The sequence below is a fragment of the Pristiophorus japonicus genome, chromosome 7 (assembly GCF_044704955.1).
Source record: "Pristiophorus japonicus isolate sPriJap1 chromosome 7, sPriJap1.hap1, whole genome shotgun sequence".
Lineage (NCBI taxonomy): Eukaryota > Metazoa > Chordata > Chondrichthyes > Pristiophoridae > Pristiophorus > Pristiophorus japonicus.
This window is the reverse complement of record NC_091983.1, coordinates 110,268,549-110,280,793: the sequence shown is the minus strand read 5'-3', so window position 1 is coordinate 110,280,793 and position 12,245 is coordinate 110,268,549. Positions and strand designations below refer to the sequence as shown.

Below are 12,245 nucleotides of genomic sequence, written 5' to 3'. Positions count from 1 at the left end.
ACTCCTTGAACTCGGCACTGGTGAAGCACGGCCCATTGTCACTTACAAGGACATCAGGCAGGCTGTGCGTGGCAAACATGGCCCGTAGGCTTTCAATGGTGACAGCAAATGTGCTTGCCGACATTATCACACATTCAATCCATTTGTAGTACGCATCTACAACCACTAAGAACATTCTTCCCAAGAATGGGCCTGCATAGTCGACATGGGGAGCAAAGAAATGGCAGACCAATTGAACAAATACTTTGGTTCTGTCTTTACGAAGGAAGACACAAATAACCTTCCGGATGTACAAGGGGACCGAGGGTCTAGTGAGAAGGAGGAACTGAAGGATATCCTTATTAGGCGGGAAATTGTGTTGGAGAAATTGATGGGATTGAAGGCCGATAAATCCCCAGGGCCTGATTGCCTGTATGCTAGAGTACTTAAGGAAGTGGCCCTAGAAATAGTGGATGCATGGGTGATCATTTTCCAACAGTCTATCGACTCTGGATCAGTTCCTATGGACTGGAGGGTAGCTAATGTAACACCACTTTTTAAAAAAGGAGGGAGGGAGAAGATGGGTAATTATAGACCGGTTAGCCTGACATCAGTAGTGGGGAAAATGTTGGAATCAATTATTAAGGATGCAATAGCAGCACATTTGGAAAGCAGTGACAGGATCGGTCCAAGTCAGCATGGATTTATGAAAGGGAAATCATGCTTGTTAAATCTTCTGGAATTTTTTGAGGATGTAACTAGTAGAGTGGACAAGGGAGAACCAGTGGATGTGGTGTATTTGGACTTTCAAAAGGCCTTTGACAAGGTCCCACATAAGAGATTGGTGTGCATAATTAAAGCGCATGGTATTGGGGGTAATGTATTGACGTGGATAGAGAATTGGTTGGCAGATAGGAAGCAGAGAGTTGGGATAAACAGGTCCTTTTCGGAATGGGAGGCAGTGACTAGTGGAGTGCTGCAGGGCTCAGTGCAGGGACCCCAGCTCTTTACAAGATACAATAATGATTTGGATGAAGGAATTGAGTGTAATATCTCCAAGTTTGCAGATGACACTAAACTGGGTGGCAGTGTGAGCTGTGAGAAGGATGCTAAGAGGCTGCAGGGTGATTTGGACAGGTTAGGTGAGTGGGCAAATGCATGGCAGATGCATTATAATGTGTAAATGTGAGGTTATCCACTTTGGTGGCAAAAACACAAAGGCAGAATATTATCTGAATGGCAGATTAGGAAAAGGGGAGGTGCAATGGGACCTGGGTGTCATGGTTCATCAGTCATTGAAAGTTGGCATGCAGGTACAGCAGGCGGTGAAGAAGGCAAATGGCATGTTGGCCTTCATAGCTAGGGGATTTGAGTATAGGAGCAGGGAGGTCTTACTGCAATTGTACAGGGCCTTGGTGAGGCCTCACCTGGAATATTGTGTTCAGTTTTCGTCTCCTAATCTGAGGAAGGATGTTCTTGCTATTGAGGGAGTGCAGCGAAGGTTCACCAGACTGATTCCAGGGATGGCTGGACTGACATATGAGGAGAGACTGGATCAACTGGGACTTTATACACTGGAGTTTAGAAGGATGAGAGGGGATCTCATAGAAACATATAAGATTCTGACGGGACGGGACAGGTTAGATGCGGGAAGAATGTTCCCGATGTTGGGGAAGTCCAGAACCAGGGGACACAGTCTTAGAATACGGGGTAGGCCATTTAGGACTGAGATGAGGAGAAACTTCTTCACTGAGAGTTGTTAACCTGTGGATTTCTCTACCGCAGAGAGTTGTTGATGCCAGTTCATTGGATATACTCAAGAGGGAGTTAGATATGGCCCTTACGTCTAAAGGGATCAAGTGAATGGAGAGAAAGCAGGAAAGGGGTACTGAGGTGAATGATCAGCCATGATCTTATTGAATGGTGGTGCAGGCTCGAAGGGCCGAATAGCCTACTCCTGCACCTATTTTCTATGTTTCTATGGACCCTGGACCACGGTTTGGAGGGTCAGGACCATAAACTTAGTGGCGCCTCCCTGGGTACATTGCTTAACTGTGAACATGTATTACATTTGTGCATGCAGGACTCTAAGTCTGCATCCATACCGGGCCACCATACGTGGGATCTGACGATCGCTTTCATCATTACCTGGGTGGATGCTGTGGAGATCACTGATGAAAGTGACCCTGTCCTTTTTTGGCACCACTACCCAATTACCCCATAGGAGGCAGTCTGCCTGTAGAGACATTTCATCTTTGTGCCACTGGTATGGCTTTATTTCCTCCTGCATCTGTAACGGGACACTAGACCAACTCCCGTGGAGCTTAGTTTTTTACTAAGGATAGTAAGGGGTCCTGGCTCATCCAGGTTCTAATCTGTCGGGTGGTAACAGGTGATTGCTGACTCTCGAATGCTTCCATTTCCATGACTAAATCTATGGGGTGTGCCATCTCCACCCCTGTGGTGGGCAATACTGAGAGCATTGGCACAGTTTTCTGTGCCTGGCCTGTGGCGGATGGCGTAGTTGTATGCGGACAACCTGAGCGCCCATCTCTGGATGCAGGCCGATGCATTCGTATTTATCCCCTTGCTTTCAGAAAAGGGGGAAAAAAGCGGCTTATGAATCGGTTTCCAATTCAAATTAGAGCCCGAACAGATACTGATGCATTTTCTTTACCACGTAAACACATGCTAAGGCTTCTTTTTCAATCATACTGTCGGCCCTCTTGGCCTTAGGCAGACTTCTGGATGCATAAGCAACCAGTTGCAATTTCCAAAATTCATTAGCTTGTTGCAATACACACCCGACCCCGTACGACGATGCATCACATGCGAGTACCAAATGTTTACATGGATCGTACAACACAAGCAATTTGTTTGAACATAACAGATTCCTAGCCTTCTCAAAGGCATTTTCTTGGCTTTTACCCCATGCCCATTCATCCCCTTTATGCAGTAAAGAGTATAAGGGTTCTAACAATGTGCTAAGACCCGGTAAATAGTTAACAAAATTGTTCAGGAGTCCTAGAAACGACCGCAGCTCCATCTCGTTCTGTGATCTTGGTGCATTCTTGATTGCGTCCATCTTCGAATCGGTGGGCCTGATGCCGCCTGCCACGATTCTTCTCCCCAGGAACTCCACTTCAGGCACCAGGAAAATGCACTTCGAGTGTTTTAGCCTGAGCCCCACATGATTAAGCCGACTAAGAACCTCCTCCAGGTTCAGCAGGTGCTCGACGGTGTCCCGACCTATAACCAAGACATCGTCCTGGAAGACCATGGTGCACGAGACTGATTTCAGTAAGCTTTCCATGTTCCTCTGGAATATCGCTGCAGGCGATCGAATCCCAAATGGGCATCTGTTGTAAATGAAGAGAACTTTTGGCGTGTTGAGGCCTTTCGATGATTCCTCCAGCTCCTGCGTCATGTAGGCCGAAGTCAAGTCCAGCTTCATGAACATTTTTCCTCCCGCCAGCATCGCAAATAGGTTGTCTGCCTTTGGTAGTGGGTATTGATCCTGCAGTGAGAAATGATTGATAGTTACTTTATAATCACCACAGATTCTGACGGTGCCATCTGCCTTGAGGACTGGAGCAATTCGATCGGCGAAATGCTGCCTTCTCATTGCAGCCTGTCCAATTCGATCTCCACCCTCTCTCTCATCATGTAAGGTACCGCTCTCACCTTGTGATGGATGGGTCGTGCCCCCAGAATCAAATGGATCTGCACTTTTGCTCCTTGGAACTTCCCGATGCCTGGTTCGAACAGCGAGGGGAACTTGTTTAGGACTTGTTTAGGAATGGGAGTCAGGACTGGCCTTGAGGCCTTGCTGCACCACAATTTATCAAAAGTCTTTTTGCTCATTATGAACTGGCTTGCGCCCATGTCTAGCTCCATGGACACCAGGAGTCCATTTAATTCAACCTTCAGTATTATCGGGGGACACTCTGTGCTAAATGTGTGCACCCCATCTACCTCTGCCTTCTTGGTCTGAGGCTCTGGTTCATTGTGATCTACCGTGGATCTGTCCTCCTCTGCAACATGGTGGTTTGCAGGATTAGCAGGGTTTTCAGCTCGTCTGCACATACGTTGGAGGTGTCTCATTGTTCCACAGCCCTTGCAAACGTATCCTTTGAAGTGGCATGAATGGAAACGATGATCACTCGCGCAGCGCCAACAAGGTGTTAATGGCCTTGTATTCACCACCCTTAATGTTGGACTCAGTCATCTGCAGACGTGCAGCTGCAGGCGTATATGTCCTGCCCTGTATATTTCGATTCGAAAACTGCGTTACTTTGTTCACAGTACTTGCAGCAGCACTTGTGTGCTGAGAAATTTGTTTGGTATTATCACTGGTGGCGATAAACACCGGGGCTATCGCTATGGCTTTACTCAAGGTTGAGGTCTCTACAGTCAAAAGTTTGTGAAGTATTACTTCATGGACAATGCCAAGTACAAAGAAGTCCCTGAGCATGTGCACCAAGTGTCGTTCAAATTTGCAATGTCCTGCAAGGCGCCTTAGCTCGGCGACGTAGCTCGCCATTTCCTGGCCTTCAGACCTCTTGTACGTGTAGAACCGATAACTCGCCATCAGAACGCTTTCCTTCGGGTTTAGATGCTCCCGGACCAGTGTGCCCAACTCATCGTATGGCTTGTCTGTGGGTTTCGCTGGAGCGAGCAGATTTTTCATGAGGCCATACGTTGGTGCTCCACAAACGGTGAGGAGGGTCGCCCTTCATTTGGCAGCGTTCGCTTCTCCTTCCAGCTCATTAGCCACAAAGTATTGGTCGAGTCCCTCCACGAAGGTTTCCCAATCATCTCCCTCCGAAAATTTCTCCAGGATGCCCACGGTTCTCTGCATTGCTGCGTTGGGGTTCGTCATTTGTATCTCGTCGCCAGTTGTTATGTCTTGAATAAAGAGTCAGACTAGATACTGCAAGCTCAAAGTAGAGTGTGACCGTAGTCTTTTATTACAGATCTCAGAGTGCCCCTCCAACCTGTGAGGTCTTATATACAGGTGCTCCCAAGGGATTGTGGGATCCCTTGGGACTCCAGCGAATAAGCCCTCTGGTGGTTAGACATGGTATTTGCAGGTTTACATACATAACAGTATACATATGTTTGGTATTTGCCCTGCCCACATGCATAACATTACATTTACTGGTGTTCAATGACTTCTGCCAAACACAGGCCCATTCCCCCATTGCATCTGGATCTGATTGCAGTCATTATTTTTTTAACATCCAAGGGCCTAAAATTTGTCTGAGTCAAAAGTTCAACAAGTTCTCCCCAAGCCTTCATCCAGATTATTAATATAGAATGTGCAGAGCATTGAGCCGTAACACCGATCCCTGCAGGACTCCACTTGTAACCAGTCTTCACGTGGAACTACTACCATTAATAACAATCTTCTGCCAATTCCTTATCCAATCCGAGATCGGCCCACCAATTCCATAGGATGCTGTGTTTCACCAGTTTGTGTTGCTCTCCCTCCAAAGTTTATATTTCTCTCTCTCTTCCTCCCTCCCCAGTTTGTGCTTTTCTCTCCCTTGCTCCCAGTTTATGTTGCTCTCTCAGCCTCCCTCCTAAATTTGTGTTGCTCTCTCTCTCACACCCATGTGTCTGATCCTCTCTCTCTGCCCCAGTTTCTGTTCCTCTCTCTCTCTCTCTCCCTACTCAGTTTGTGTTCTTCTCTCTCTCTCTCCCTCCCTCCCCCATTTGCTCACTCAGAGTTTCCAGGCTATTTTTGTTGGCCCCGATAACGTCATACTCACAACCAGCAATAAAGCCATGTTTCCAAATAATGGGGGTGGGGAGGGGGGCGGTGTGCGGGGGACCAGCAGGGCTCAGACATTGCAGTTTGGTTACAAGCCACGACAGCCTTGGTACTGCACATGTGTGAACCATGAATACAAGGTCTGTTTCTCCTGAGTCACCAGCAGCAGTGCCCAGGAGACCAATCGCCCATTCTAGTGGACTCCCACCCAAAGCAGGAGGGTTGGGTGTAATGTATGGAGAAAGAGTCAGACTGAACAATGTGAGCTCAAAGTGAAGTGTGACCTTAATCTTTTATTGCAGGTCTCCAGAATGGCTCTTCAATCTGTGAAGCCTCCTTAAATACCTGTTCTCCTAAGGGATAATGGAATCCTTGGGACTCCAGGGGATGAGCCCTCTTGTGGCTGTACAGAGTAAATACAAATTTACATATATAACAATACTCCCCCGCTCCCCCCGGAAAAGTCAATGGTGTAACTATTTACAATGTGAGTCGATCTGGGGCCCTTCTTGACCTGGTTGATCGTCTCGGTGTGAAAGCTGGTGTTGTTGAATCATTTGTTAGGCCCTAGCTGGGCTGCTGTGCAGCTGGCCTTGCTGGGCTGCCTGGTATGTTGGGCCCTGCAGGGCTGCTGTGGATGATGGGTTCTGTTTCGTGGTCAACCATGGTGCCGGTTGTCACTGGTGTTTATGTTGGGGGATCAAAAAAGGTAGGGTCCAAGGTGGGTTGCTCAGGATAGTCCATGAATTTGAGTTTTAGTTGGTCCAAGTAGTTCTGGTGAATGAATCCATTTCAAAGTTTGACCCGAAACACCCTGCACCCCTCTTTGGCCACGACAGTGCCAGGAAGCCACTTGGGACCTTGTCCATAATTTAATACAAATACAGGATCATTGATTTCAATCTCGTGTGACACATTTGCGCTATCATGGTATGCACTTTGTTGAAGCCGCCTGCTCTCTACCTGTTCATGTAGATCACGGTGAACTAACGAGAGCCTTGTCTTAAGTGCTCTTTTCATGAGCAGTTCCGCAGGTGGAATCCCAGTGAGTGAGTGGGGTCTCGTGCGGTAGCTCAGCAGGACTCTGGATAGGCGAGTCTGCAGTGAGCCTTCAGTTACCCGAGTCAAGCCCTGCTTGATAGTTTGCACTGCCCGACCATTGGACGCTGGTTTTTAGCGGGGCAGATGTGACATGTTTGATCCCGTAACGGGTTATGAATTCTTTGAACTCAGCACTGGTAAAACATGGCCCGTTGTCGCTCACCAGGATATCGGGTAGGCTGTGAGTGGCAAACATGGCCCGCAGGCTTTCAGTGGAAGCAGCGGACGTGCTAGCCGACATTATGTCACATTCAATCCACTTGGAGTACGCGTCTACAACCACAAGGAATATTTTACCCAAGAATGGGCCTGCATAGTCGACGTGTAGCCTAGACCATGTTTTGGAAGGCCAAGACCATAAATTTAGCGACGCCTCCTTAGGTGCATTACTTAACTGCGAGCATGTATTATATCTGTGAACGCAGGACTCTAATTCTGCATCGATACCGGGCCACCACACGTGGGTTCTGGCTATCGCTTTCATCATTACGCTGCCTTGGTGGGTACTGTGGTCATTGATGAAGGCGTCTCTGCCCTTCTTGGGGACCACTACTCGATTGCCCCACAGAAGGCAGTCTGCCGATATAGACATTTCATCTTTGCGCAGCTGGAACGGCTTTATCTCTTCCTGTATTTCCACTGGGACACTGGACCAGTTCCCGTGAAGTACACAGCTTTTGACTAGGGATAATAAAGGGTCCTGGCTTGTCCAGGTTTTGATCTGCCGGGCAGTGACAGGTGATTGCTCACTCTCAAGTGCTTCCATAACCATGGCTAGATCTGCGGGCTGCGCCATTTCCAACCCCGTGGTGGGCAATGGCAGCCGACTGAGATAATTGGCGCAGTTTTCTGTGCCTGGCCTGTGGCGGATGGCGTAGTTGTATGCGGACAACGTGAGTGCCCATCTCTGGATGCGGGCAGATGTGTTGGTATTTATCCCTTTAATCTCGAAGAACAGGGATATAAGTTGCTTCTGGTCAGTTTCCAATTCGAATTTTCGCCCAAACAGATATTGATGCATTTTCTTTACCACATAGACACACGCTAACGCTTCTTTCTCAATCATGTTGTAGACTCTCTCAGCCTTAGACAGACTCCTGGATGCATAAGCAACCGGTTGCAGTTTCCCAAAATCATTACCTTGTTGCAATACACACCCGACGCCATATGACGACGCATCACATGCTAGTACCAAACACTTACATGGATCATACAACACAAGCAATTTGTTTGAGCGTTTGAATTTTCTCGCTTTTACAAAGGCATTTTCTTGGCTTTTGCCCCAAACCCATTCGTCTCTTTTTCGTTGTAAGACATGCAGTGGTTCTAATAGTGTGCTGAGACCTGGTAAGAAGTTACCAAAGTAGTTCAAGAGTCCCAGAAACGATCGCAGCTCTGTCATATTCTGTGGCCTTGGTGCATTCTCGATTGCCTCCGTCTTCTTGTTGGTGGGCCTGATGCCATCCGCCACAATCCTCCTTCCCAGGAACTCCACTTCAGGCGCCAGGAAAACGAGCGTTTTAACCTGAGCCTCACTTGGTTGAGTCGACATAATAACCTCCTTCAGGTTCTGCAGATGCTCAACGGTGTTCCGACCTGTGACCTAGATGTCATCCTGGAAGACCACGGTGTGCGGGACCGACATCAGTAAGCTTTCCATGTTTCTCTGGAATATCGCCGCCGCCGATCAGATTCCAAATGGGTATCTGTTATTAAACAAAGAGACCTTTGTGCGTGTTGATGCAGGTGAGGGCCTTCGATGATTCCTCCAGTCCCTGCGTCATGTAGGCTGAAGTCAGATCCAGCTTTGTGAACGCCATTCCTCCCGCCAGCGTTGCAAAGAGGTCATCAGTCTTTGGTAGTGGGTATTGGTCCTGCAGGAAGAAATGATTGTTAGTTACTTTGTAATCGCCACAGATTCTGACGGTGCCGTCTCCCTTGAGGACTGGGACAATAGAACTGGCCCACTCATTGAACTTGATCAGGGAAATGATGCCGGTCTAGCTCGATTCTACCTTTTCTCTCATCATGTATGGTACTGCTCTCGCCTTGTGATGGATGAGTCTCGCCTACGAAATTAGATGAATCTGCACTTTTGCTCTTTGGAATTTCCCGATGCCTGGTTCGAACAGCGAAGAAATTTGTTTAAGACCTGGGCACACAAAGTGTCGTCAGCGGGCGATAGCGCTCGGACAACGTCCCGGTTGCAGTGTATCTTTCCCAACCAGCTCCTGCCGAGCAGTGTGGGACCATCGCCCAGTACCACCCAGAGTGGTAGCTTGTGCACTGCTCAAGGAGGAGACCTTTACGGTAGCACTGCCGATTACAGGAATCAGTGCTTTCGTGCAAGTTCTTAGTTTTGTTCGAACTGGAGTTGAGACTGGCCTTGAGGCCTTGTTGCACCACAACCTTTCGAAAGTCTTTTTGCCCATGATGGACTGGCTCGTGCCCGTGTCCAGCTCCATTGACACCGGGAGTCCATTTAGTTCACCATTCAGCATTATCGGGGGACAATTCGTGATGAATGTGTGCACCCTATGTACCTCTGCCTCCTCGATCTGAGGCTCTGGTTTGTCGTGATCCTCCATGGATCTGTCCTCCTCTGCAACATGGTGGTTTGCAGGTTTAACAGATTTGCAGCTCGCCTGCACACTAGTTGGAGGTGTCCCATTGTTCCACAGCCCTTGCAAATGTACTGTTTGAATCAGCATGAATGGAAATGATGATCACCCCTGCAGCGTCAACAAGGTGTTAATGGCCTTGCATTCATCACCATTGATGGTGGACTCAGACATCTGTTGACGTGTAGCTGCAGGCATGTGTGACTTGCCCTGTACGTTACGATTCGAAAACAACATCATTTTGTTCACAGTACTTGTAGCAGCACTTGTGTGCTGAGAGATTTGCTTTGTATTGTCACTGGTGGCAATGAACCCCTGGGCTATCGCTATGGCCTTACTCAAGATTGGGGTCTCTACAGTCAAAAGTTTGCGAAGTATCGTTTCGTGGCCAATGCCAAGTATGAAAAATCTCTGAGTATGTGCTCCAAATGTCCTTCAATGTTGCAATGTCCTGCAAGGCGTCTTAGCTCGGCGACATAACTCACCACTTCCTGGCCTTCAGACCCTTTGTAGGTGTAGAACCGGTACCTTGCCATCAGAACGCTTTCCTTCGGGTTCAAATGCTCTCGGACCAGTGTGCACAAATCGTCGTATGATTTCTCTGTGGGTTTCGCTGGAATGAGCAGATTCTTCATGAGGCCATACGTTGGTGTCCCACAGACGGTGAGGAGGATCGCCCTTCGTTTGGCAGTGCTCTCTTCCCCATCTAGCTCGTTGGCCACGAAGTATTGGCCGAGTCGCTCCACAAAAGGTTCCCGATCATCTCCCTCCGAGAATTTCTCCAGGATGCCCACTGTTCTCTGCATCTTTGGGTTTTCTATCTGTATCTCGTTGCCAGTTGTAATGCATGGAGAAAGAGTCAGACTGAACACTGTGAGCTCAAAGTAAAGTGTGACCTTATTCTTTTATTGCAGGTCTCCAGAGTGCCTCTCCAACCTGTCAAACCTCCTTAAATACCTGTGCTCCCAAGAGATTATGGGATCCCTTGGGACTCCAGGAGATGAGCCCTCTGGTGGCTATACAGAGTAAATACAAGTTTACATATATAACATTGGGAATCCTGGCCCAAATCAGGATGATGCTTGACTTGGATAGGAATTTGTAATGATAGCCTGCTGTACAGACTGCAGCCACAGTGCACCAGTGGTGAAGGGGGTTGGATACTGAAGTCAGTGGCTGGTATGCCGATCAAGCAAACTGCTTTTGTGCTAGATAGTTTTGAGCTTCTTGAGTGCTGTTATGGCTACAAAGTGGTGAGTATTCCATCAAATTCCTGACCTGTGCCTTGCAGATGCTTTGAGAGGCTTGAGGGCTCAGGAGGTGAGCCAGTCATCACATAGTAGCCGGTCACTGCCCTGATCATGTCGCCACAATGTTGATATGGCTGGTTCAGTTAAACTTCAGATCAATGGTAATCCAGAGGATTTTAATGGTACAGCAATTGTGGTGCTCTTGAAGGTCAGGGGGATGTGGATGGGCCATTGTTTTTGACAATGGTCATTGCCTAACAATTAGCTGGCATGAATGTTACACTTCCGTAACCAAGCCTGGATGTTCAGTATAACTCAGTTTAACTTCAGTGTCTTTGTGAACTCTGTCATTTTGGTATTTTCCGTTCCAACAAACATGTATAAATTGGGATCATTAGCACCATTGTTTTCAACCAGCTAACAGTTGTGCTAAAATAATGCAGTGAAGAATTTGGTGCGAACACGTTGTACATTTGAACAAGGACAATGCTTACTGTAGTTTCTATTCTTACAATTCGTACCTGAAGAATATTGTTGATTGCAGCTGATATACAGAAATTTAATATTTCATCATACTTTCCATTCTTTTCACATTTTCTCTTCATGACCCCTTCGTTCCCATCGCAGGGGATTTCTGCGATGGTATTAAAATTTGTTGTACCATAAACTGAATCATAGCATGGTATTTCAGAACCTGTTAAAGAAAGCAATATTCATACATCTTTCCAAAAGCTGTGCAATCTGGTCCTTACTGTTCCTATAAAATTATATTTTGTTCCATTCTCACTTGTTTTGAGCATACTTGATTATTGCCATGTGAATATATGCCACAGCATGAAATAAATGTTTAAAAGTGTAATAGAGATTAACTATCGTCTGCTAACTACATCTCCATCCATGAGCATAATACAAACATCAATTGATTCATTAGGAACTGGAATGTGTCAGTTTATTAAAAAAAATGAAATGAATGGAAGGAAAAATAAAATGGGAACAATTTTGAAGAGATCAATTCCATCAGACCAGAGGCGGGTGGAAGGAGTCAGCCTTTCACCTGACTGAAGCAGTCGGGGACCATTTTTATGGTCGGCTGTCATTTAAATATAATCGCTGAGCTGCTCGCACACTTAAAGTAGCTACACCGATCGGGGGCAGGAAATCCGGCGGCTCCTCTGTGGAGCCAAGCTGCTGCAGGTAAGAAAAAGGGATGGGGCGGGTGTGGGGGTGGGCTGGTGGGGGAACAATTCCATTATAGGCCCTGGAGGGTCAGTCATTTGGGGGAGGGATCAATGTTTGTGGGGCCACAAGGAGCATTATCATCATCATAGGCAGTCCCTCGGAATCGATGAAGTCTTGCTTCCATTCTAAAAATGAGTCCTTAGGTGGCTTAACAGTCCAATACGAGAACCACAGTCCCTGTCACAGATGAGACAGATAGTTGTTGAGGAAAAGGGTGGGTGGGAACTAGTTTGCTGCATGCTCTTTCTGCTGCCTGCGCTTGATTTCTGCATGCTCTCG

At 47.3% G+C, this 12,245-nt stretch overlaps 1 protein-coding gene across 1 annotated transcript in view; it reads right to left on the bottom strand.

Moving 5' to 3' along the window:
- The window catches only part of LOC139266828 (adhesion G protein-coupled receptor F4-like), a 186,779-nt gene that overhangs the window by 19,285 nt on the left and 155,249 nt on the right, over nucleotides 1-12,245 (bottom strand). The window contains exon 10 of the mRNA XM_070884435.1: nucleotides 11,249-11,421. Within this exon, the coding sequence (XP_070740536.1) occupies nucleotides 11,249-11,421 (173 nt within the window). The remainder of the gene's footprint in view (nucleotides 1-11,248; nucleotides 11,422-12,245) is intronic.